The sequence below is a fragment of the Uncinocarpus reesii genome, genomic scaffold (assembly GCF_000003515.1).
Source record: "Uncinocarpus reesii 1704 scaffold_5 genomic scaffold, whole genome shotgun sequence".
Taxonomy (NCBI): Eukaryota; Fungi; Ascomycota; class Eurotiomycetes; order Onygenales; family Onygenaceae; genus Uncinocarpus; species Uncinocarpus reesii.
The window spans coordinates 2327107-2352981 of NW_003052496.1; the positions used below are offsets into that span (position 1 = coordinate 2327107).

The 25875-nt window shown below is 50.9% G+C and overlaps 8 protein-coding genes across 8 annotated transcripts; 3 read left to right on the plus strand and 5 right to left on the minus strand.

Moving 5' to 3' along the window:
- Positions 1-1290: 1290 nt before the first annotated feature.
- UREG_07840 (uncharacterized protein) lies at positions 1291-5072 on the minus strand (the record flags this gene model as incomplete). The annotated part of the gene is made up of 3 exons (XM_002583021.1): positions 1291-1854; positions 1906-2512; positions 2578-5072. 3 exons carry the CDS (start codon positions 5070-5072, stop codon positions 1291-1293), a joined length of 3666 nt encoding a protein of 1221 aa, XP_002583067.1.
- A 740-nt stretch (positions 5073-5812) lies between these two features.
- On the minus strand, positions 5813-11531 carry UREG_07841 (uncharacterized protein; the record flags this gene model as incomplete). Its single annotated transcript, XM_002583022.1, has 5 exons — positions 5813-6219; positions 6278-6351; positions 6407-6606; positions 6667-10903; positions 10963-11531. 5 exons carry the CDS (start codon positions 11529-11531, stop codon positions 5813-5815), a joined length of 5487 nt encoding a protein of 1828 aa, XP_002583068.1.
- Positions 11532-12214: 683 nt separating this feature from the next.
- On the minus strand, positions 12215-13390 carry UREG_07842 (uncharacterized protein; the record flags this gene model as incomplete). The annotated part of the gene is made up of 5 exons (XM_002583023.1): positions 12215-12549; positions 12606-12715; positions 12865-13134; positions 13187-13268; positions 13336-13390. 5 exons carry the CDS (start codon positions 13388-13390, stop codon positions 12215-12217), a joined length of 852 nt encoding a protein of 283 aa, XP_002583069.1.
- Positions 13391-14607: 1217 nt separating this feature from the next.
- UREG_07843 (uncharacterized protein) lies at positions 14608-16302 on the minus strand (the record flags this gene model as incomplete). The annotated part of the gene is made up of 2 exons (XM_002583024.1): positions 14608-15522; positions 15778-16302. The coding sequence occupies 2 exons, from the start codon at positions 16300-16302 to the stop codon at positions 14608-14610; spliced, it is 1440 nt and encodes a 479-aa protein (XP_002583070.1).
- Positions 16303-17453: 1151 nt separating this feature from the next.
- Positions 17454-18757, plus strand: UREG_07844 (uncharacterized protein; the record flags this gene model as incomplete). The annotated part of the gene is made up of 3 exons (XM_002583025.1): positions 17454-17532; positions 17597-17662; positions 17724-18757. 3 exons carry the CDS (start codon positions 17454-17456, stop codon positions 18755-18757), a joined length of 1179 nt encoding a protein of 392 aa, XP_002583071.1.
- A 571-nt stretch (positions 18758-19328) lies between these two features.
- On the minus strand, positions 19329-20175 carry UREG_07845 (uncharacterized protein; the record flags this gene model as incomplete). The annotated part of the gene is made up of 2 exons (XM_002583026.1): positions 19329-19910; positions 20107-20175. 2 exons carry the CDS (start codon positions 20173-20175, stop codon positions 19329-19331), a joined length of 651 nt encoding a protein of 216 aa, XP_002583072.1.
- A 530-nt stretch (positions 20176-20705) lies between these two features.
- On the plus strand, positions 20706-22125 carry UREG_07846 (uncharacterized protein; the record flags this gene model as incomplete). The annotated part of the gene is made up of 5 exons (XM_002583027.1): positions 20706-20712; positions 20795-20809; positions 20867-20927; positions 21103-21505; positions 21832-22125. 5 exons carry the CDS (start codon positions 20706-20708, stop codon positions 22123-22125), a joined length of 780 nt encoding a protein of 259 aa, XP_002583073.1.
- Positions 22126-23539: 1414 nt separating this feature from the next.
- On the plus strand, positions 23540-25446 carry UREG_07847 (uncharacterized protein; the record flags this gene model as incomplete). Its single annotated transcript, XM_002583028.1, has 3 exons — positions 23540-23863; positions 23925-24252; positions 24392-25446. The coding sequence occupies 3 exons, from the start codon at positions 23540-23542 to the stop codon at positions 25444-25446; spliced, it is 1707 nt and encodes a 568-aa protein (XP_002583074.1).
- Between the last annotated feature and the right edge of the window lie 429 nt (positions 25447-25875).

The window sequence follows — 25875 nt, forward strand, 5'->3', positions numbered from 1 at the left end:
CTGGCCCTCTCCTCTCGGACTCGTGTGGCTACCTAGCCCTTTCACACTCTCCGTGGCCGAAACGAATCATTCTTGCCTTTAGAGGAACATATTCCATAACAAACACTATCGTCGATCTTTCTGCCATCCCACAGGTCTATGTTCCGTATCCTGAACCACAGCCTCCTGGCGGAGATAACAGAGAACAGTGTAATAATTGCACCCGTACACGCCGGATTCATGGCCTCATGGCTTCATGCCCGCGAGACCATACTAAAACCTCTCGCAGACACCATCAACAATTACCCAGATTACAAATTGATTGTGGTAGGGCATTCTCTTGGTGGCGCCGTGGCCGCGATTGCGAGTCTGGAGTTCCACATCCGGGGCTGGAAGCCGCAAGTCACTACATTTGGAGAGCCGAGAATAGGTAACCGTGAGCTAGCGAGATATATAGATAAACAATTTTCTCTACCCACGGACACAGCATTTCCCAACTCCGCAGAAGATGACAAACAAAACTCTTCCGCTTTCCGTCGCGTGACGCATATAAACGACCCTGTTCCTCTGCTCCCTTTATCCGAATGGGGCTATGCTCCGCATGCGGGAGAGATATTTATCTCAAAACCCGACCTACCGCCCTCCGTGGACGATCTTCATTTCTGTATTGGTGACGCAGATCCGAATTGTAGCGCGCAGCAAACCTCAGAGCAGCTATCAGTTTTAGAAGACTTCCGCGGCATGAAGGAACCGGAGCTGGGAGGAGAACGGATTCAAGAATTTGAGCGACAAACTATCATATCCATACCCGCTAGATTTAAGCTCTGGGAGTTGTTTTTCGCCCATCGGGATTATTTCTGGAGAGTGGGCGTGTGCTTGCCCAAACTCGAGGATTGGATCCCTGGATGGGGTGATTGGAAACGGCCATGGTCAAACAGGGCTGATAGGACACCCCGCATACATTTGATGTGTTTTGTCTACTTCTTGATCCTGTTGCCGGCTTTCGCAATGGTGCCACGACCTTTTTGGGGCTCTAAAAATTGGGCTGCTAGTGCAGGCGTCCTATATTTGATATTTGATTGACATTCCCCATAAAATTGATACCCCTATCCACATTTGTTATCGATGCAGGTTATTCACATTATAAAAACACGCTTATTTGAAAGTCAAGAGTGTATCTAACGCGAGGAAATGATTACACGCCAAGATATATATAAAAACAGCAAAATTAGTTCATGTACCGCATCATCACGAACTCCAGGCAAGTACCCCATCAACGCAAAGTCAAGATCTCATTCGCATCAACCGCGCCTATCTTCCAAGCTCCAAACTCGGAACAATGACAGGACCGTACTTGATTACATTCCCAAATGCCCCCTCTCCCTGTACGAGGAAGTCCACTGCAAGGCTCAGTTTCGGGATCGCACACCCGGCATTTCCAGCTTGCTGTTGAGGATTGCCGGTATACACCGCATTCACAGAATCGGGATCATACCCAACGATTGCAACGTAGTTCCTTCGCCCCATTAGTTTGCGCTGCTCGCGTTGTTGGCCAGCAACGTCCGTTTGGAAAAGTTCCACCATATCTTCCTTCGTGTCGGTAGGCTGCGATGGGGTGGATCTGTGGCCGTTCAGCGGGATATATAGTGGTTTGCTATTTCCGTGTAGCATCTTAAGAATGTAGGAGGGCGGGGGAGCGTTGACAACGGAGGATGAGATGATTTGATACATGGTTTTGTGGTCCGTGGGATGGGAAGGATCATGGACGAGGCCGGCACCACAACAATTGACGGAGCCAGAAAGGAATGTCATGCGGATATTGCGTTGATGAGCAATACCTTGGAGTGTACGGATAAGATATGTCCTCTCGAGATCCTGCATCGATGTTAGGGATACATGGGAATCATGTTAAACATGCAGACTAACCTTTGATTCGTGCGTCCACTGGTCCCTCAACTCATCAAGAAGGTCTATATCTCCAAATGGATTCAAAACACCACCCATTAGGCCGGACTTTCCCACGGCCCTTTTTACCGAATTGAAACCGGAGCCAACAGCTCCCTTGGCGCCTACAACGCCCGCAACAGAGCTTGTCACCTTTCCAAGCATATTGTATGCGCCTGTAACGGCTTTCTTGCCAGTCGCAACCGTTTGCGCCAAATGCTCCGCGGTTTCTAGGCGGGGGTAGATAATAGGCACCGAAACCATCCAGAGACAATGTTGAACGCTTGGGGGAAGCATCGCAACCTTGGGGAAAACACCCTGATATGTAGGCCCAGCCATTACTTGGTGCGGATTTCTCTCGGACCGACAGTCAATACCAACAACAGCAATCGCAGGGCCTAGGTATTTAACAAAATGCCACCCGGTTCCGGTGATTGTGAAGAGATCACTGTCGTCGCTGACGTGCCTTAGGACCTCTACTGTGGTGTGATGCTGGAAAAGTAAGTACATTTCGATGCCAATTCTTCCAATGTTTTTGAACATGTTCGAGAACTGCATATAGTCAGGGTAGGAGCCAAATCCATCAAATCTTGTAACAGTTAGCGGATTGATGTGGAAATAAAGTCAGGGAATATTGAATAGAGAGGTACATACATATCGTGGTCATCCACTTGCAGGACGTGGGGAATTTGGGCGAATGCTTCCCGCAAGTGTGGTTGGTCAAAATGGCTCGTATAATAATGGAAGTAAGCGTGAGTAACGTCCTCTTCCAGTGCAGCTGTCCATGCCGCAGCCTTTCTAGCTTCCTTTCCGCTAATGGCCAGCCATTGTTTAAGCGATGGAAGTTCTTTCCACAGGCGATCGGCGTTTATTTGACCGCCCAATCCCAACTGAGCATGGAAGCCTCCGCATTCAACATGCTTTTGCATGATATCTTTCCACATGTACCCAACACCGCCAACTTTGGCTCGTTCGTTGGCGTTCACACTGATGGAGAAATCATTGCCCGAGGTCGCAATGAAGCGCCAATTCGTTTCATGCCGGCCAGCGACGAGGAACTCGTAACGCGTGCACCCCAGGTGTGAGGTAATGGCATATGTCCACTTTGCAGGAGCAGCATCCTCCATTTGTAAATCGATGTCGTATCTATAAAACGTCCATCGCTGATGTGCTGCGATGCTTACCGGTGACAACTGTCGAGGGTTTGGAGAAAGATCAATGCTTTTGTGGATGTGGATCGTTGGCGGCTGCGCACCATCGGTGACCAAGAGAATGGAACCTAGCCACAATCCCCGCTCCATGTCCATGTTCTTGTAACGTAGATAGGGCCCAAAGTAGACGCCATTCGTTGGCGTAACTTTGTAGAGGTCTATCCCATTTGTTGGCGGAGGACCGGTATAGCCACTATTAAAGCTCATCACGCTAGGTTCATATCCAGGGCTCATTGGCATTCCAGGTGAAGGCAACGGGTGGCCAAAAGCAGAAAACGCAGGGGACGGCATCGGTTTTCCGAATGTAGACAGGCCTGGTGACGATAGACCATGATTACCGAAATTAGCCTGTGAAGGGGAGATGGGCGTATCGTTAAGGTTCAAGGGCGTCGGGCCTTTGGGAAATTCCCATTGCGTGGACTGCGTCGCCAAGTGAATATAATAATATTGGCCAGAATTCGGATCTAAGTGAGCTATCCAGCCTTCCGGCAGCGGCGGAGGTGACGCTGGACCTGGAGTTGGGACCGGTGCCGGGTGGGACTGGAGCTCACCCTGTGGAGGCTGTTGAACCGGCGTACCCGAGATTTGCTGTCGTGGGTCATTGGCGAATGCAGGATGGCCCTGGGCTAAAGGCTGGGAGGTGACAGGGACACCTCCACCGCCTGGTAAAATTGTGCCAGGTGCCTGCTGTCCTGTCTGGCCAGCACCAGGCTTTTCTTGCGGGTACCCTTGAGGAGTGATTCCGGCAAGGCTGGAATATGCTGGAGGCGGAGACGCAGTCATGTTCAATCGTTGGAAGTCATCTTCAAGACCAGTGGGAGGCGGGTTGGCAGGCTGCATTTGATTCCCTATGGGCGGTCGCTGGGTTGGTTGCTGGGGTTGGTGAGGGGCCTGTTGAGGTAATTGCTGAGGATGCATCCCACCAGGAGCCTGTACACCTCCCGTTGCGCCCACGACAGTTGAGCCTTGATACACTTGTGGCGGGCCATGCGGCTGGCTACCTGGTTGCTCTGTTGGAGTCCAAGGCCGTGGATGGGATTGGGATTGTGGCTGCGGTTGGGCATGTGCCTGGCTAGGGGTTGGGTATCTATTAGGCTGTTGTGCAGAATACTGATTCGCCCGCTGTTGAGCTGCAAAGTTATGCGCGTTCAAGTTATTCAAGGTAGAAGTCCCCGCGATTCCAGAAGCTGCATACCGGGCTTCGATATCAGATGCGGGCGGCTGGCCAGGCGGTATAATGGGGGTCTCAGGAGGAGGAGGAGACCCGCGCTGAGCTTTCGTTGTAGACGTAGATGCTGTCGAGCTTAAACGATTAATTGATGCGTTGTGTTCAGGCTGTAGGGTTGAATTGCTCGTCGACGGCCAATATTGCTGATGGAACGCGGGAAACGGGTTCACACTGCCTGAGCCCTTGCGTTGCGACTCAGGCGCTTCCGCGGATGCCGCCTCGCGCTGGGGCGGTCGCTGGAAGAGACCGTCCCGGTCCGGGGGCTCAGGGTTGGGCGATTCTGGAAGCGCTTTTGGAACAGCACCTCTCCTCTCCGCCAACGTTGGCTGGGACTGCTTGGAATCCTGCCGAGGCCGTAATGAGTCGGGAATCTGGCCGCCACCCGGACTAGGTGATGCTGGTGAGCTATGTTCCGTCGAATGAGTCGACGGCGGTCTATTATCAGGATAGGGCGGCCGCGTCGCTGAGGGATTTTGGGTGCGCATTGCTTGGGGACGAGACCGATCGTCTGGGTATGGAAGAGGAGAGACGGACTGCGTACGGCTTGTCGGGTTTGACGCAGCCCGCTGCCCAGGGCCCGTGGCTCTTGACGGCGAAGGGGAGTCTCTTTTGACGATTCGCAAGGGAGAAACGGTCGGGGGTTGGCGGTCGGAGGGCGAGGAGAGAAACATCTCGTCCTCCCCCTTGCCACTGCGGCCATTGGTGGTCATCACGGCAAACCGCGCCGTTTATATGCCCTAATTGGCATACAGTGGCCCCCTTTTATAGAGAAGCCCTGAGAGCAGGAAGCTGGACGGCGTCGTTCTCAGGAGAGCTCTCAACAAGCTGACTGCGGGGCAGCCAGGACAAGCAATATAACGAACCGAACCACACCCTCAAGCGCCAGGTCGAGATGAGCGAGCAGAGCAGGGTAACTGGTTATGGTTCACTCGCACAGTAACGCGAACAAGAAGCAGGCTCCGAGCGAACAGGCTGACGGGATCGCGACACCATGAGATCACCCAGCATGCTGATCTGTCATCGACCAACAGGCCCGGCTGCCAAGGGTCGAGGGTTTGGCGCCTGCACAGCGACGGCATCCTGGCGCTTACACGAAGTCAGTTTAGCCAGCAGCCCCCTTGGAGCGGTGGTGATTGGCCGTTGGGCTGCAAAGGAAGAGCATCTCAGCCACGCTGCGAGGTGATGCCCAGCCGCGACGAGACCAGCAGCAGCGAATCCCGCAACACAGCTCGCCGCCACAGCAGAGACCGCCAGCGCGAAGCCAGCTATGGAAATCTGCTTGGTGTTTTGGAATCACAAGGGCCATGATGCTGGCATCCCAACAACCCATGGTTCATATTCTCCGGGTAACATGGATGATTAACTAGCTAACTACTAGCTATTAATACCTGCATGTTATGTTGCTACAGAACGTCTACCTACAGAGTACCCTCGTGCGCTGATGCATTAGTTAGTCAATTCCCTGAGGACGAAGTACTGCCATTTTTTCAACAACTCTGCTCAGAATTGTTTGGACCTGCCCCGACCGTTCTGCTGCATGCCATGCCGCCACCGTTTCTTTCCACTTAGGCCGACATTGAGTATCCCCCTGTTCACAGAGAGTGGCAAAAGATTCGACCGCTTGGGCGCGTTGAACTCTTGCAGCCTCCACCAAGCCTTCCATGTCACGGAACAGCAGTCGATCAGCTAGGGCTGCAGATGCGTTTTCGCAATCCTTGATAGAATCCGCCGGTAGAGCAGAGAGCCGGTCAAAAAATCCCTTCAGCGCTTTATATAAGGCGCTATGAGTGGAGTTCCCGTCTCGCGTCACTGCCATCTCGATTAGGGAAACGGATTGGGAAATATGTTCGCCTAAAGCTAGGCCATGGTGCAGCGTTAGTGTCCTGTCAAGCCAATTCCTTATCAAATTTCTTACCCGCATACGGTACCGTCGGATCCAGACAGTTCAGTAGGCACTCAACAGACGCAGCGAACGTCTCCGCTTCCGCCCTATCTCATCGTTAGCGTTGAACATAAAGACATTCGTGAACACCCGTAACCTCACTTTGACGATCTACCAGGGGTATCAATATCCATCTTGTCTTCGGACTTATCGGCAATATCTTCCACAACCTCAGTTACCACTCTGATTGCGGCGGGTGCCAGCTCTAAACCGTCAACGAGGGTCGAAAGTTCGCCCAAGCATTTAAAAGCATGCGGCCGATATGCGACATTGTTTCGTTTCGCTTCTCGTATGGCGATCACCTGTCACAGATCTTTAGCCGAATGCTCGAACCGTTTCCCAGCCGCGAGAATTATACTGACCTTCATCTGGCTCTTCACGTCACCTAGTTCTTCTAAACATGACTTCGTGCAAGTTGCAAACTGTACCATAGCCCGCAAGACCTTTTCTTTCCCTTCCCATGATTTCCCAGTCAGTGCCTTTTCTAGACTTGGCCAAACCGCCATTGCTGTAGTTGCATCACACTCTTTATCCAACGATGCCACGACTCTAGCAACACCGAGCGCTGAGGCATGCTTGATCGCCCACTGCGGCGAGTCCAGCTGGGTGGACACCATTTCCAGGATTTCCTTTAGATATAACAATATTACACGAGATCCGCTCACGTTATCATTCCATGCTTTGGCGAAAAACCTTTTCACCTCGCTGTCCGTATCATGCATACCAACAAACAGAAAAGGCAAGAAGGTCGCAGCGACCCTGTTCACCTTATCGTTGGCGAACTTTGACATCGAATTTGAAAGTTCAGCAGCGACCACCCGGTGCGATCTATCTTCCGAACCAAAATATAATTTCTGAGCATACGCAATGGTTTTCAACATTTCGTCGTCGCTTGCTAGCCGCATCATATACCCAATAGCATTGCTATACGACGCACTCACCGTGTCGTTGCGGTCTAGGACGTGTTTTCTCGTAAGTTGAATGAACCGATCCGCGTAGGGCTGGAAGATTATCGTTTTGGAACTTAGAATCACAAGAACTCGGCTGCAGCCGACTTTGGACGGTAGTCCGATTGCGGATCGGAGTACATGCTCTAATTTTGATGCAACCTCTTTCATGCTCTCTTCGTCGAGGGTGTCAAGCAAGTGCAGCTCCACCGACTCCATCATGGGCGAACTGCGGATGGCTGACAATCTCATTTTATCGATTTGCTGCCCGGTGAGTCCGTATTTGTCCGCATTTAGATGTATGTAGTTCACTGCTTGCGGCTCTACAGAGCTCAAAGACGTAAGAAACTTCTCCAAAATGTCCGCAACAAACGGTCGTAACGCTGTTGCGGGACAATTTTTAACAAGAGTAGTCATCATCATGATAGAGTAAGCCTGGACTTCCTGAACGCTAGATTCCATGCCGTTTTGGAGTAAAAACGGAATGATGTGTTGAAGCATCAGTTGAGATTTCTTCGACTGACCCGTCCCTTCTTCGAGCGCCCGTAAAAGGACATTACTGAGTGCCTGACATAGTTTAAAGGCCTCTTCGCGAACAGTCGATTTGATATCATCCAGAACTTTAAAGGCTTTATTTAGGATATCACCGAGGAATTTCTCGTACTTTTCAATAGGTCGGCCCTGGATCAAGTCTGCAATAGCTGCACAGCAGGCTTGTCTAACCCTCCACTCCTTTCCGGCAAGAATATTTGTCAATAAATCTTCCATAATACCATCGAAATTGGAATTAATAGTCAGGTTCGAATCCTTTACTAAAGCATTCCATATATCATTCATGGACCTTTGTACATTAGGATTTGGATCGAACCTATAGCGGTATAACTTGGGGTAGATTTTAGGGTTCTGCGCAAGGTATCCGTTCACGCTTGAATCGGAGAGAACATTGCTAAGACCAAATCGACCAAAAGCCGCGCGACTCGCCCAGACACTGTTGTTCGATGCCAATGACATGAAGCGGTACACAAGACTGGGGTCACCAACTTCTGATGCCAAACCTACAATGTCTTTGTAGGTCGTTACGGACCCGTCCCCCGTAGGTAATGCTCCAGGTTCAAATAACTGGGTATCGACAGAGACCTTTCCACCTCCTAGATTTGAATCCTCAGCAGTGAACGACCGCACTAGATCACGCACCAAATCATTTTTCAATTCCTGGCTCCCCATTTCATAGACAAAGCTCAATCCACGGGAAGCTGTTTCTTGCACCATGTCATCACGATCGGATAACAGCCAAATAAAAGCTGACTGGCATTGTCGTAGGCGGTCTTGGACCTCCTGGCAATGCCCGCAATATTGAACTAGGCTTAGAAGCCATATGGCAGAAGCTCTTTTCAAGGACGGTTTAGACGCTTTGCAGTCGACAAGTATCTTCTCAAGCATATCGCATAAAACATTTGGTGAGATATCAGGCTGCGGTCGTTGCGCGTCTACATCAAACGCGGTAAGTAAGGATTTGGAACCCCAGCCAACAGAAACAACGCTTAGCGCTTCTCCAACCGTAAGCTGCACCTCGAGACCACGAATCTCGTGCAAATCATACATTGATTTCAAAAGTCGGTCGAACAGGCTAGACGAATCCTCCGCCTCTTTTGGAAATGTTAAAGATAGATGGCCCAAAGCCAATATCGCTGGTTCCTTTCCTTTTTTCGCTTCCTCAACAACATTTTCCAGTAACTTCTCCAGACCAACGGTTTCAGTTAGAAACTCAGGCACCAGAAGTCCACCCAGGCTCATTTGGCCCAAGCATGACACTGCTGTATCGCGAAGAGTTGAATCCCTTGAATGCTCAAGAATCTCAAACAGAATCTCATTAAGCTGTTGTGTAGGAGGGACTGGAATGTCTTGTTTGAGTCCACGATATGATAAACGAGTTAAAAGGTAAACCAGCATTAGGATTGTTCCGCGGACTTTATGCACAGCCTGACCCACGGCGTTCCGCCAGGACAGAGCGGCGGTCATAAGCTGGTCGATGGATCTCTGCCGGGCTTCTCCCGTCCAGCTTGGGAGGGATTGCATTATTCCAAACCCACGTGCCATCAAGTCTTGGTCACTAGGTCGAGCGGCTTCAACATTAGCAACAACCCCAAATGGAGCCAGAGAGTCTAAGATAGCGGTGGATGTAAGAGAAGAGATTTCCACGAAATGTTCGACTGTTCTGCCAAGGGGTTTCTGCATATTAAGCATTTGTCCCCTCATACAAACGATCAAAAACTGCTTGACTAGTTCGGGCTGTAAGTGCTGAAGGTATTTTCGCACCGCCTCGCGTGCGGATTCATTCCCTGATATCATGGTATCTAGTTGTTCTTCCCAATGTGGTTGCGCGGTGTCAACCACGAGCCCAGAGAATGAAAATGCTTCGCAGAGTAAAACGTTCCGAAGGAATGTTACCACCGTAGGATATGCATTGCGGAGATTCTTAAGCTTGGGTTTTGCAGAGCTAGCAGACCCGAATCCTGAATCCATCAGCTCCGAGAATTTTGGAAATTGATAGAAACTATCTGAATCGGCCATCGCTGATGGCGCCGTGGGATTAACAACGTCCGGCGGATTGAGGACGCGGTACCAATATGGGCTAAGGCCCTTTCTTCCTTCCTCTACGAGCTTAAGGTCTTGGTCCGCTTCGATGGCGATAATATTGATCCAGCGGCCGTTGATATCGCTAAACGGCAGACATCGATTTGCAAAACGAAGTGCTGCATATTTTGGAGTCCTCTGAATTTTGAATTCGGTCCGATAATCTGTCTCACCGGGATTTGCAAGCATGTAGTGTAGCAGAAGCTTCCGAAGCCGGTTTATTATAGGGTCTCCCAATCTTCGTGTGGCCGAGTTCATTATATTACCCAATGCTTGGTCAATACTAACGGATATCTCATTACTCGATGTATCTGAGCTGAGAGCGGCGAAGAGCCACTTGATGAGCTCATAGCTGGTATTTCCACCTTCGTCAGAAGCATGATCGATTTTTGAAGCCAGACTACCGATAGTCTCGTAAGTAAGGCTCCTGAGCTTTTGCTCAGCGGAGTTACCTTTGCTTCGGAGGGCAGGCCAGCCTAGAACCTCGATAGTGTGTCTCAAGCGCCGAATGATCCTTGGTGCCAAAACTGTAGCCGATGGGCTGACTCGAGCGATCCATGCAGCGAAATGGAGCAGCTGAGTGCGAAGTTTAAAGCCCTCCAGCCCTGATCGCGACGTGACTACTAGTGTATAGATCTCATTTTTAAAAATCCTGTTAATACGGTCGGTTTCTGCAGCGGCTGCAGCCGATTTGCACAAAACACTAAGTATTTTGATCTGTAGAGCTGGGCGGATTATAGTGATGGTTTCCGGCTCAGTGACTCTTTCGTATATGTCATAGATGCGGTCCAGAAGTGTTCTATCTTCGAGGTCCGGCTGGCATCGCTTAAGGATATCATCACCAATCGTAGAAATGTTTCGATTTGAATCAGCACTCGCGATTAGAGCTGGGATAAACCGCTCATTCTCGATGAATGCTCCGCTTCGGAGAAAACCGAGGGCGGCGACTTTTTGTGTCAGCCAGGGTTGAGACCCCCAGGCGTTGAAGAGTTTCCATGTTTCGTCGAAGGGAGCATTTCTTGATCAAGAAATTATATTCCTTCTTCCGAGAGGCAAGAGCAAGTGCTGTCCGTTTACCTGCGGGGGATCAGGCAACATGAGATTCCCAATCCCAATGGTGATAAAAAGCGGGCGTCCTCGTCCGAGAGTCCTAGGTCCTGGCGAAATGACAGGTCCTGTTCGCTGCCCTTGACAGGAAGCTTCAAGGCTGATAAGCACTTCAGAATGAGATTAAAAGCACGAGCGGCGTCTGCAAGATCGCTTTGGAGCCGTGAGACACCGCGCACCAACTCGGGGAAGACTTCTGCCCGCTGAACTGGGCTTAGGCGATCTAACGCCAGTTTAATGTAATGTAAATCGTAATGTTTCACAATCGGAGCCTGTACATCTTTAAACTGCTTCAGCAGGGCTGGGAGAGGGAGGTCAATTGTAAGAGGCTGGATACGCGTGTCGATATGATAACAGAGCTCGAGGATTTTATTGCGCACGGCAACATGTTCAGATGCTAGCTTCAAAAGCAATGGAGCCAGATACTTTTGCAGCAGAGACTGGAGCTTCTCGTCCGAGTCTGCCAAAGCAATTCGAAACTCGACGTTTGAGATCAAAGAGAGCTCGCGAGCTTCGGTGCTGGCCGGCTGGTCAGGCATCGTTGCTGCGTTGCTGCGTTGCAATGAATGAAGCCAGAGAGAAAGCTTTGCTTAGCAGAATGTAATGGAGAGTAGGAAGTTCACATTTGAAAAAGAGAAGAACTGATGTTCACTAGTTATATCAATTGAATGGGATCATGGTTGCCACTCTCCAGGCAGAGTTGATTGCGTGCACTCCTTTGACGTTGAGTTTTGATGTCAGGGTGACTAAACACAGTTGAACTTCACGGAAGCTTGTTTAGTTACAACTCTGTATAAATAGAGTGATGCACTTTTAAGAATCACCGCAAGAGTGCCAACCTACTTAATATGCACTTGATATTAGACATGGCTATCTTTTGTGCTATATTTTTTAGCCTTTCTATCTCATCATGGAGTACTAATAACTAGAATATGATATGGCAACTGGTTGGTTACTGTACACCGCTGTCTATATCCTGCACAAATAGGACAAAAGCCTGGTCATTTTAAATGGAGAATAAACAAAGGCTTGAGGTCGCTTAAACGCTATCAAAAAGGAACTTATTCACAAAACAGAGTGTGGCCAGTTGATCCAAGATGGAGGTCTATCCAAAAAATTTACTGATGACCGGCAAGGGCGTGCTATCCTGGTCTTCCAATCCATTGGCACACGGATGAACACCAAGCGGCTACACACATTCAATCCTTCAAATGATCGGCTGCTAAAAATCCACGGGTCTCTGCTCCTTGGACCTTTCCTGGTAGTAAGGGCCATCCCCTTGGGCGTCCATGCTGTAGCCATTCGTACCCGCCCAGTCTGCCGGAGCGCCACTTGTGACAACTGGTCCCCTATATCGATTTGCCATGTCGCCCATGGAATCAGTGGTGAGCGGCTGTTCGTAGGATACCTCTGGTTGGCCTTCTTGGGTCGCAGGGTAAGACACCGATGTCATTTCTGGAATGCGATGGCCCTGGGGAACGTGCCATCGCGTACGGATCGACGGCAGAAGGTCGATAACAAAGGAGAGCACGTAGAATGTAAAGATAAACGCAATGACTAGGGTAGTAATAAGTTATGAGGGTATAAGCAGAGCACAGATAGTGGTAACATACCCCATTCAATAACGGCTGCTTGGTCTTTCCTGCCTCTGCCCCGGCCTGTGACACCAAACGCAATGGCGAGGGCCAATTCAACGATGATGAACGTAAGCTTAACCCAGAAGCTAACCGTGAGGATCCGGTGCTCGCGATAGTGAATCCCGAGACGTAAGTATTCGAGGCACACAAATACAGCACTCAGTAGGTACCCGCCACTGCCGAATGTCACTGGATCAGCCTTTCCTGCTTTTGCCTTCCGTTGATTGAAACCTACATGAATAAGACGAGGAAGCCGTTATGTTGGTGATTGTATCGTAATGTGTCAAAGATTGAAAGGAGAATCAGTCCCACTGCTCCACAAATTGAGAAGACAATGGCGAGGATCGACATCCATTTGTCTAGTCTTCCTTTATTTCGTAACAGCCGTCCATTGTGTCGTAGCCAACGCTCTGATACGAAGCCGAGGTCGAAGAATACACCAGTGATTGCACACCCGGTTATGAATAGCGGCTTCAGCCCCTGGGCGGCAACATCAGAGATATAGCTGGATAGCCGTTAAATAGGATTCCCGACTGCGGTGCGCAGGGCAAACATACGCGATCTTTTGATTCGGCTCCATACTCGCATACCTGGGGTATCCGTCCGCTGACCACACAATTAGGAGAGTTAAAATTGTGGCTAGATCAATTCACCAACTATCAGTTAGCATTTCTCGTAAGGAAAGCGAATATTTCCGTGTACGCACCAAGCCACATCCCGGCTGCTATCACCGGAAACAGCCAGTATGATATCAACCACATTTTAGGTAGGTTAATGCGAATATGTGAAGAGTTTCGAGGATGTTGGACTCAGGCTGCCAGCTGTAATTGAGTAGCAGTAATTAAGGCTATCTAGAGCCCTTTCTAGGAGCGGAAGCCCGGCGCCTATAGTGATAATGAAGTAGTGATCACTGCCCAGGGTATTCTATAGCCGCAAAAGTTAGCACCGGGCCCGCAACCACAATTGTCTCTGTTGAGGCAGGGAGAAGTGGTAACTAATAAGGCGTTTCCACCGCACCACAGCTAGAACTTGGTTTCACAAGAGCTCGAACCTGAGGGAACCCAACACTGTATTTAACCTTCTTGACCTTGGAAATATCGTCCAGGCCAGAAGCTCCATCCAAAACGAACGTGGCAAAGGCGTTAGGCTGGTCGATGAAGGACGGGATGATCCTACACCTCGGACGCGGAGAGGAAGAGAGAGATTAATAAAAATAACAAGAGAGCGGTCCTCGAGAACCACACCAGCTGGGCCTCTATTTAACAACAGGCGTAGAATGCGCAAGGTGAATAGCCCATAGCTAAGTTATCAGCTGGCATCAAGAAACGTCAGGAACCATGGATGAGCCCCGGTCGACGTCATCAGTCGCGAGGCAGAGCTGCGCGTTCTTAGTAATCGGAGCATCAAGCACATGAGCTTTGGCATCTTGTCCCGCCGTTCTTTATTATTCTTTGGATAATGAGATGATAATATTCATTGGAGGTGCCTGTCAGCCTGTGTGGTATTTTTTAGACGGGACGTCAGTGGCGCCCAAATGCCTCCATCGTTTTGGTGCAGGATCAGCCACCCGCAAGGCTAAGATTCTGAGGAGCTTATCGGCTCGCCAGTAAGTCACTTCCCATAGCATTTTCTGCCAGTTGAACAATAGCAACTATTGTACTCCGTACTCCATACATATATAACTCTGGAATTTCACACGATCTAAGAAATGATGGCTTTCAAAATGATACTAAAAGGTTAATCAGAGAAAATAGTTGGTAATTAATACTGGCTGGAGGATGAAGCGAAAAACAAGAACCGAGAAAGAAACATGAAGCAAGCCGGCCAGTGTCTAGACAGGAAGAGAGCACAGCAAAACGTGATTCCATAGTCTATTGTTTCCCCGATAGAACTCCCGCGGATATCACCCAAATAATAAAAAAGAAGTTGACTAAAGGCACTAATGGGGTTGAAAGAGCAAGTTGGTCCAGGCTGTTCTTCATTTGCGAGTTCGCCTGCCACGAGTGGATTTTTTTCCATTGGTCGCGCCGTTTACCTTACGACCGTTGGTTGCGGGTGTCGCCTTGGGGGTTTCCACTTGCACGCCGTTGTCGCTACTACTCGCGTTGCTACTGCTGCTAACATGTCGGACGGAGTTGGTGGCAGGCGCTGGCTGTATGGTAGCATCCGTAGATGAAGTGTTGTCAGCGTAGGAGCCGCGTGATGCAGGTCGATATACTGCCTGGTACATGGCATCGGGCGCAGTCGATAAGTTATATCGGGGACTGGGAGGGACCGAATACCGCGGGTCAAAGCCTATTATCTGTGCTGGCACGTATGATGCGTAGGCGGGATGTGGCAGAGGAATAGCGTTTGATGAGGCCCTCGAACGGGGTGCCCATTGTGGATCGTCTGGAAGCGGCCGCGAGAGGGGTTGCACCCTTCCTGTTGACGGGGGATGACTCGAGGGATCATCCTGAAAATGATAGGCACCCGGTATTCGAGGCGGTGTGTTCGGCTGTTGCATGCGTAGCGTTTGCACGGAGGGCGTCCTGGGACGGGCCTGGGGAGCCTGCAGAGGAGAGTTGTAGTATCCAGGAGCCGTTTCGGCGGCGGACGAGTAAGCTGCCTCGGGAGGCCACTTTGTATTTATGATTTTACCTCTCATTCGGCTAGGTTTACCTCGCTGCGAACCGTTTGACATCTCGCCCTGCATTCGCCGCCGCTCCAACGCCTCAAGTTCACGCTGCGAAAGTTTCACTTTCGATTTGCCCAGGATTTGCGCGCGTCTGATTCGTTCTAGAGCCCTGTCCACAAGGCGATCTTCCTTGTCTTTCAGGGCAAGCTGGATGGCATATGCAACCGTACTGTCCTGGTACGCTTCATCCCAACGCATATTCGCCATGTTCGTCGTCTGAAATTTCTTCGTCGCTTTCGATTAGTTGTTCGTTGATTAAATCTGCTGGCCCGGCTGATCGGAGCTCACGGGCCATCCTTGAATCTAGGGGCACACCCTCCTCACCGTCGCTATACTCATCACTGTCTAATTCTTCCACGCGCAGCTCGTTCCACCGTTTCTTCCCACCCTGTTTGCTCCTCCCCATTCGTGCCCCTGGTGGTCTTCCCCATTGGGGCATATCATAAGGAGTTCGCGGCCGACCACCTAGACCGCCTCCTCGGAAAAAGCATTCTCGATTGGTTTGTCCATGAACGCAGCATGGCCCAGAACGGTAACCCCGGTAGCACCAATCAGCCACAGGGCCGCGCCGAGGGGTGACGCCCAGAGCCCAAGAGGCACCGCGACGATCAGGAGGCCGGTATAGAGCTGGGAGGTCGTTGCCCTGAAGACACCGACATCCAAGTCCCGGCCTTCCAGCTTGCCAATCCCGTACGTGCCGCCGATGACGAGGAGGATGACGAACAGGAGGAGCAGATTTGTGAGCAAGCTATAGATTGAGAGCATGATAAACACAACGATGTAGTTGCTGGAGAAGTAGCTGAGGTTGTAGTTTAAGCGACTTTGCATTTCGCCGAAATTGGCGGGCTTCGAGATTCTCTTGACATCGAGAAATTCAGAGACCGGCTTCAAGTTGGCAAAGCGGGAGGAGAAGGATTGGGCCCGAACCGCACTGAACCGATCACCGAAGCTGAAGCGCGATGTCAGGGCGTCGAGCGGTATCTGGAGAGAAGGCATGATGGCGATACGTTGACTGGAAGCAGGCCGCAACCGAAGCTGAGGGTTTAAGTCTATCGAGGGATAATATAACTGTTTCCAGATTGCACACCAGTTGTCAGTTAAAACAAATCGAGAGGACGGGCCATGGCGATGGGCCTGCCTTGACAAGCCGTTTGTGCACGATGCAAGCGTTAACTGGAGGTGGCAGACTGACCTTCTCTTAAATGCAGGCAGTCGACGATGGGAATCTGTCGAATTGAAGAGCAAGAGCCCGTCGGGGGGAGTTGAAGTGAATAATCGTAAATTTCGCTCTGGCTCCTAATTAATTCCACTGGCCGCCGGGGGGACAAGTTTACTCGTTAGCAATTCGCTTTCCCTGCCGCCTGGCGCTATGACCGCATTGGGCTTAGCGCTGGTGGTCCCTGAGCAAACCACCAGTCTAAATGCTTATGTAATACAGGCGGTAGAAGTGAAGAGCATCAGGCTGTCGAGGGGAATTTGGGGGAGAAGGATCGAGGAGAGTGAAGATCGGGGTCAATTGGGTCTGTCCGCGAGAGTAGATGCCGCGTTCACTGGAGGAATGTCTGGTAAAGGGGAGACGTCCAGGGGATGGTCCCCTCGCCTTACGGTACCTCCATCTTGGGCGGTTGTTGCCAGAGAGCAAATGTATGTAGAACACCAGAAGACGACGATTGATGGAGGAGAGAGAGAAGATGGGAACGGAGAAGGTGTTTTAAGCGGGGTAACTTAACCTGGACTACGAGCAACGCACATTGAGGGCCACTCAAGGGCCAGAACCGACGCCCTGTTCGCTGGCTGGCGGTTCTGCATGCAGTTTCCTGGAGCCCCGGCTGTAGCCCGATGGATGAATCATCAAGTGCCAGACAAGGCGTTTTATCCTGAGGCAGCATCGTCTGCTCGTTTGTTTCTATCGTTCTGCACCTCGTTTTCCTGCAGCCAAACGATCCCAGCCGGCTCCATTGGGCTGTCGATCCAGGGGTCGTGATTGGACCACGTTGTGGTAAGTTACCCTTTCCAGGCGTGAGTTTTGCGTCTTTCGTCTCCGAACCGTTGCAACGTGTGGCTTTCTTTTTTGTCTACAGTAGTTATTTGATCCCTTGAATTTGATCCGGTCACCGTGAACCGCGCTCCTCCCCACCCGGCCCAAAATGAGGCAGACTGCCTTATTTCGAGTCCTTGTCCTGCTCGCCGGTTTCGTTGTCTTTGCTGCGGCGTGGACAAAAGAAGGTCGGTCCTTTGTGCGTGGGTGACGGGCCAGACCAATTGCTGACAATCCTGGTGGAGTAATCAGACCATGAAATATTTCGTCTTCGCGAGGAGATTATCGCAACTGAAGGCGCCAATGTGACTTTCTACGGTATGCAGTCAACTCTTCCCATCTCGAGAAAGGACCGCCCCAGAATCTCACTCCTTGCCAGATTTCTTGGGCGTGAAGCCAAATGTCAACCAGGTCGATTTGAACAAGGCCTTCCGCAAAAAGTCCAAGCAGATCCACCCCGACAAGGCGAAGCGTTCCTTTGTCGCCTCCCGCGCCAAACCACCTCGAACTGCCTCTGGCAAGAAAAAACCCGGCGTCCATGTTGCCAAGCCCCCGTCCGAGCGGGAAATCCAGCACGTCGTCAAACAGGCCACCGAACGGTATGCCCGCCTGGGGATAGTCCATGATATTCTCAAAGGCCCAGGCAGAGATCGATATGACCACTTTCTGAGCAATGGCTTCCCGAAATGGAAGGGAACGGGATACTATTATTCGCGATTCCGTCCCGGGCTGGGCTCTGTTTTGATCGGCCTCTTCCTTGCTTTTGGCGGCGCCGGCCATTACTTTGCCCTCGTTCTCGGCTGGAAAAGACAGGTGGAGTTTGTGGACCGATATATCCGCCATGCCCGCCGGGCCGCTTGGGGTGACGAGCTGGGGATAAAGGGCATAGGGAATTTGAATAGCTACGAAGATAGGGTCGCAGATGCCGCCCCCGCTGACAGTGGAGAGGAGCCCGCCGTGCTGAACCGCCGGCAGAAGAGGATGATGGAGAAGGAGAATCGCAAGGACAGTAAAAAGGCGAAGCGGGAGGGCTCTTCCGGTACCGCCACGCCAACCGGCGTTGTTACTTCGGTGGGTGATCGGAAGCGAGTCGTCGCTGAAAACGGCAAGGTGCTCATCGTTGACGCCACCGGAAATGTGTTTCTCGAGGAAGAAGCCGAAGACGGAACGAAGGAGGAGTTCCTCCTTGACGTCAATGAAATTCACCGGCCCACGATTCGCGACACAATGGCATATAGGCTTCCGAGCCTGCTGTACCACAAGCTTCTAGGACGATTCACGGGCGCGAATTCGTCCGAGGCACCCGAGACCGCCGACGAAGTCGCTCTCTCTCCCGAACCAGAGACCGAAATCGCCCATATCCCGGAAATATCCTCGAAAAGGGCAGGAAAGAAGAGAGGGAAGAAGGCTTGACAGAATCGAAGAACAAGATGTACCAAGATGTGTATATTACTCTTATAGATTTTCACAAAATGTTTTCATTCAGTTGGCACATTGGTACGCTGTATCCGTGCATGGGGAGCCTTCACTACTTGAACGACTTCTCAAGACAGTGTTGAATTCCACATTTATTGGGGATTTGCTAGGTGCTCTATCAGGTATCGGTGCAGCTTCAATTGGGCATGCATGCATATCAACACAGGGTAGCATTGGAAACTGAAATAGACACTATGACTACCAGCGAAGGGGCACGGGATATAAAAATTAAATAAAAGGCACAACATGTTTCCAGCTGGCCAGCTCTATCGGTATCCGTGAGGATATAACCCGGGCGGGGTCGCAAAAACTATCGTCAATTCGTCCATCATCGCGGCGTCAGAGCATCAACCATGAGTCGGGTATCTCGCCGTTCGACCATCCCCGCCAAATCGCCTCTGGGACAATAAAACCTCCCTTCCTTGCCGTTCCCAAGTCCCACCGAATAACCCACAAAAGAACTGAAAGAGAACAGGGCAACGAAACAAGAAAAAAGCAAATGAGAATTTTACAAAAACATTTTCGCAACCGACATCAACCCTTGAACGCTTTCCCCGATTCCGCCGCTGTCGAAGCCGCCGCCTCCACTCCCCCCGCCTCTCGAGCTTCCACCCATCAGGCTCTTCGGGACCCGAATCCCCACCGCGCCCAATAGCTTCTGCAGCACACCCCCTGTGATCAACGGCATGATGACCATGAAAAAGACCTTCATCGGATGCTTCTTTGCATAGTGCACGATATGTCTGAACAGCCGCTTGATTTTATGCACGATGCGCGCGATGAAGCCCGACCGCGGCTTTGCGCGGCGGGACGACGAGCCGGAAGAATGGACCGAAGAGGCCGTGGAGCGGTTGGCATAGCTACCCAGGCTGAAAATGGAGGGTGCGCGGGTGGAGTGGCGCGAAGAGTGGTGATGCGTGCTGTGGCGGTCTTTGGAGCGACGGCGGCGGTGGGAGCTGCTGCTCGCGAAGGGGTAGAGCCAGCTCATTGTCGGTTTCGGGCGTGAAGTGTCTTGTCTCGTGGCGGCCGGACGATACCAGGGGGCGTGGGGAAGCCGGTGTGGGAATCTGGTCGCAAGCGGATTGTTGTTCTGCAGCAGGTCTATTGTTGCTGCAGCAGAGGCCAACGAATGCTCTCAATTGCGACTATCGCAGCGAGACAGTCCCTGATGCAGCCCCAGGTGAGCATCAACGGCTGTCATGCAAAAGAGCGGTGGCTGGGGGGCGCCGAACCACGGGGGCAGCTGTGGGTCTTCCCGCTGAACCGGGTGCTCTTATTGGCCAAACCTTTGGAGCTGGGGCCAAGAATCTAGGTGCTTGGCAAAAGCTCGCCGTTGAAGCCAGCCTGCCAGGCATCGAGGATTGACTGTTCGGACGAGTTTGACTGCAGCTTGAAGGAGCCTACTTTACGGCGTAGAGACAATGGGCTGGAATGCTCAATGACTGATACGCTCAGCATCCGGGCTATATAGATGCATAAATAACCTTCATGAGGGGCTTGCTATTTCCTAGTTGCTCCTTGATGCTGCGGTCTCCCCTGGATGCTTCTCCTGTGAGCATAGGGCTCAAGTTTACTGTCTCAGTGTGTGTCTGGCTGAAGTTTGGAGAGAATTGAAAAGGGGCTGTTTCACGTGATGGCCATATGCCGACCTTAGCGTTAACTAGGGAGTTAAACTAGCTTTTAGTGATTGGAACAACGTCATCGTTTGGCCAGTCATGCCATGTGGGCAAAATGTATCAGGCACGGATGGCCCTCCTAAAAGGCCACCATCCTTTCTTTCCACCCAGAAAAATTTGCAAATATCGAAAAGACTAACCATACAGATAGTTCTCCAAGTGTAGCAGGCTGAAAAGGAAAGAAATATAGTTGCTGTGAATAAAGCAAAATGGCTGGTGTGTGCCCAGATGCCCCAGGCAATGTTCGCTTTTGACGCTGTTTTCCATGCTCATATGCTAATCAATCTCTCCTTTCTAGACTCGGTGGACTATTGTATGTCTGAACACCCCCTTCATTTATCGGACTTGCCTATTAACATCAAATTTCTAGACAAGGTTTTGGAAGTAGACCCCTCTGCAACCCAACAGCAAATCCGCGATGCCTATAAACGGTGAGACCAAATCATATCTTCGACCTCGCCTTTTTAAATCGCTGATATCCTTTTTGTTTGCGCTGTAGCGCCGCCCTTAAACACCACCCTGACCGCGTCCCCGCAGGCTCTCCCGAGCGAGCCACGCGCACGAAGAGATTCCAGCAGGTAAACGATGCCTATTACATTCTTTCAGATCCCCGGAGACGCCGCGAGTACGACGACGCACGCCGCACCTCGTCCTCTGCAAGAGTCATCGTGGAACCAATGCACACCCTCCCCCACAGTCCGAGTCGTTTTCGTCCGACCAGTTCGGATCCATGTTCGAAGAGATGCTTCGCGAGGAGAGCATGGCAGCGGACGCGGCGGAGGCTGCGGGAGGTTACTTCTGGTCTGTTCTGGGAGGCTTAAGCGGTGGTGCCATTGGGTTCATCGTTGCGAATTTCCCGGGGGCAGTAGCCGGAGCGGTGGCGGGGAACAGGCTTGGTGCCGTGAGGGACAAAAAGGGCAAGAGCGTGTACCAGGTTTTCCAGGAGTTGCCGCAAGAAGATAAGGCGAAATTGCTGAGTCGGTTGGCGGCACGGGTCCTGCAGTCAGCGGTATCCTAATGATATGCGCTTGCAGGGGCGTACTGCGGGCGTTCGCGAGGGCGTTGGTTTCGAGATTTCATGGGGTCCCAAGTTCTGAGTTAATTGATCATGCAACTTGCTTTTTTTTCATCAACTCCGTATCGGCAGAACGATTTCGCTGGTCAGGATCGAGTTATGTAGAGTGTCCTTTCTCACCCTTACTGATGATAATGAGTCCTGGAGCACACCATATTGATGTCGACTGAGCTTGGCTGTGAAATAAGATAGAAGCTGCACCAGGTAGAGTAAGGCAGTGTTTTCCCTAGTGCCTTTCTCAGAGCTAATGCTATGACAAGGAGACGTTGAAGATTCTGAATGGATGGTCCGAAAACAGCTCCATGACCAAGCAGTCTGTTGAGATGAGCCCAGGAGCCGCAGCTTGTAACCAGACACAGTCCAGCTTCCGGAGTCATGCTGTCACTCCTACCTCCACCTCCGCCTGGAATGTCAGCCTACCAGATGTTCCTCGAGCGTCTCGTTCAGGTAGGGACTGGCACTTCATTCTGTTGTTACGGTTCGCGAGTCCGTTAATCCAAACGTGGCTGGCTATCCCACATTGGACGCCGACCACTGTTGATATCGTCGGCTAATTACCTGAGAATTAAGCACTGACAATACCATCCTGGCGTGTTGGCAGGATTAATCAACGAGGCACCTTCAGGGAACGCCCGGGAAACTCGCAAGCCGCACCTAGAATGACAGCAATGGATCACGGAAGTGATCTGCCGCGGCTTTTTTCTTTTCCACAGTAATAGCAGGATTTCCTGGCCTCACTTCTTCTGCTAAAGCATAGATAAATCAACGGGCTGTTATTATAGTGTTTCACAGTCATAGCGAAGCCTTCAACTGGAAATTGGGGCTATCAACAGCAAAATTCATCTTGACCTTCATCCCTTCATGGGGGTGGTTTCTCGATGGGACGGGAATATTCAACTCCGTGTGATGAAGCAAAACTCCCAAGTCTCTTCTTTCGTGCCTGAGACTTCCGTATGTTGATGCTCGGCGCGTGACTGTCAAGCCCTGCCGGTAAAAAAGACGCTTCATTCCCGATCCCGGTACGGGGTAATGACATAATTCGCAGCTCATCGGGATCGCAAAGTGCAGAGTCCCGGCTCTGTTTCGCACACAAGCGTCGATCGTGGCACGGAGATCGGGATGTTAGAGCTGCCGGGGCTAGGGTTAGGATGCACCAGTCGCCCAATGCGGTAAGCTGCCCGAGAGCTTAAGCAGAGATGGTTTGGGCTGGTGTTTTCGCTGATATTCCTTCCCGACCACATGTTGCTTTTCCTTGCCGTCTTCATCACTGCGTTTATTGGAAGCCAAGACTTGGTGGTGGCACAGGGCTTGTGACAATTGTTGAGATTTGCAAGGAAACTTCCAGACAGCGTTGCTTGCTGTCGACGGTCTCCCGCCTGAGTTGAAGCGCCATCATCTCACAAACCAGAGTCGCCCCGAGGCATTATGAATTCACATAGCACTCGTCTACAGAGAATATCCACGGAATTCTTATGATAATTAACTAATGTGCCTGCCCCTGGCAATGAGACTGGCAGATTAAAGCTTCACGCCCTACTCCGTCAGGGTCCAGCATTAACTAACTCCTTCGCGGTCGTTTTCAAAACACGAGCAAGGAGGCTTCAAAAGGGTCAAGTGGCTTTTTTTCTGCAACTGAGGCTTGCTCGGAAACAAATTTCTCTTCGCTTTCCGGATTTTTTTCTTTTCTTCTCCCGGTTCCATTCGTAAAGTCTCACTTGTTTTCTGTCTCAAATATTTAATATTTAATACCAACCACTGCTTCCTTGCTGTTAGGATCGTTGCTGCCTCGAGAGCTATCGCTGCTGAGAGACGGGAGAGCGCGTCACCTCGCGTTCTTCAAGCCACCATTTTCAACACTTCTCCAGTGCTAGTTGTTTGTTTCTCACTTTTTATCAATGTAAGGAAACCACCCAATGCTCGTCTGACTCCGTTCCTGTCTGATCAACTAGCGTACTGCCTCTGGTCAATATGAGCTCGTGGACCAACAGATTCCGTAAGAAGTCGGAAGAGGTCGAGTCGAAAGAGCATGGGTCTGTCACCACCACGATCGTGCCCAGCGAGAACCCATCCTTTGCGGTATCTCAACCAGAAAAGGAAAAGGCCCCAATGGAGGGGAATGGGGAGGCTTCTTCGACACCACGAGAATCAGAACATCCCACGACAGAAGAGACTAAAGATGACCAAGCGAACGGTGTCGAAAGCGAAGATGAAGCACAGCCGGATTATATTTCGGGAATACCTTTGTTGATCATTATAGTCGGATTGTGTCTTGCCGTGCTACTCGTCGCGCTTGTAAGAGAGCTTGGAACCTCCTCAGATTATTGAATAGCCTTGACTGATTGCTGCGCGCTAGGATAATACGATCATCGCGACAGCCATTCCAAGAATCACTGATGATTTTAGAGCTCTTGACGATGTCGGCTGGTATGGTAGCTCATACCTCCTCACGACGTGCTCTTTTCAATTGATATTCGGAAAAATATACACCTTCTTCCCTGTGAAATGGGTGTTTTTGACGGCCATCTTTGTCTTCGAGATTGGCTCTGTCGTGTGTGGAGCAGCTCCAAACTCTGAGGCTCTCATCATTGGTCGTGCTGTTGCCGGTATGGGCTCAGCAGGCATTTTCTCTGGTGCCTTGGTAATCGTTGCTTATACGGTTCCCCTGGAAAAACGTCCCATCTGTAGGTCCCCAAAACTTCCTGTCTCGTCTTGGAACTCCTATTAACGGCTCCTCTCTCGAATTGTCAGATAACGGCATATTCGGCTCCATGTATGGCATTGCATCCGTTGTGGGCCCCCTAATGGGAGGTGCTTTCACAGACCATGTCTCCTGGAGATGGTGTTTTTATATCAACCTCCCGATCGGTGCCGTGACTATCTTAGCTATCCTGGTCTTCCTCAAGCCCCCAAAGCAAAAGCTTAAGACCTTGAGCTGGAAAGCGCGTCTACTACAATTGGATCCGGTTGGCACCTCAGCATTTATGCCTGGTGTTGTCTGCCTCCTCTTGGCCCTTCAGTGGGGTGGGACCAAATACCCTTGGGGTAACTGGCGCATCATCATCCTTTTCATCTTTTTCGGCCTTTTGATCAGTTTATTCATTGGAATCCAATTTTACCTAGGCGACGGGGCGACGGTCCCTCCGCGCATTCTCAAACAGCGAAGTATTGCCTCGGCTACCTTTTTTGCCTTTACGCTGGGCGCATCTTTTTTCATTATTGTGTTCTATCTCCCTATTTGGTTTCAAGCGATTAAAGGGTCTTCGGCCACGAAGTCGGGGATCATGGCCATTCCACTGGTCTTGGCTCTGGTTGTCTTCTCCCTACTTGGCGGAATCGTCATCACCGTCCTCGGATATTATACTCAATTCGCGTATATGTCCGTCATCTTGTCCGCAGTCGGCGCTGCTATGCTTACAACCTTTGCCACCAACACTGGCCATCAGCAATGGATTGGTTATCAGGTCATTTATGGGACGGGGCTTGGATTGGGATTCCAGTTGCCCCTGATGGCAGCTCAAACCGTGCTAAAACTCGAGGATGTGGCAGTCGGAACCGTGTTGGTCATGTTTGCGCAGACGTTTGGCGGAGCTTTGTTTGTATCCGTTGGGCAAAATGTATTCGTCAACCGTCTTATGAACGGGATTCGGGAGGCGGCACCAGAGATTGACCCGTCGATCGTGCTGCGCGTTGGCGCCACCCAGCTTAAAGCGCAAGTTCCGCCGGATCTATTGGACAACATCCAGTCGGCATACAACATAGCTCTCACCAACACTTGGTACGTCTCTGTTGCCATGTCCTCGCTGGGTATCATCGGCGCCCTGGGCTTGGAATGGAAGAGCGTCAAGGGAAAGAATATTCAGGCAGCTGCGGTTTAAAAGTGCTATTTGATTTTCCTATTCTCACTTACATTGCACATATTATCCCCACTCTATTTTAGCCGTTTTAATGTATCTCCCTGGGTTTGTTATGTCAGTTCCAGAGCATGGCGCCGGATGCATGATCTTATGTACAATTTACAATTCTTTTGCACGGTCTTGTGGCATTTGCTTTCTTTACCCTTTGAATTAGCTTGAGAATCCATTCAAGGCGAATGTATTAACTAGTTAGACCACTTGGGGGGTGTCCTTTGGGCAAAGTACTTTAGATCATATTCATAAATAGCTATTATACAAGGAAATGCAGATAAGAGATTTTTTAATATACTCCATAGACTCACTCTTCGACACCAGAGTTGAAAATCTCGACGACCAAGCACTGGGCCAGCCCCTGAACCAGGCCCCTTTGACCGCTGTTCGGCCCCACTC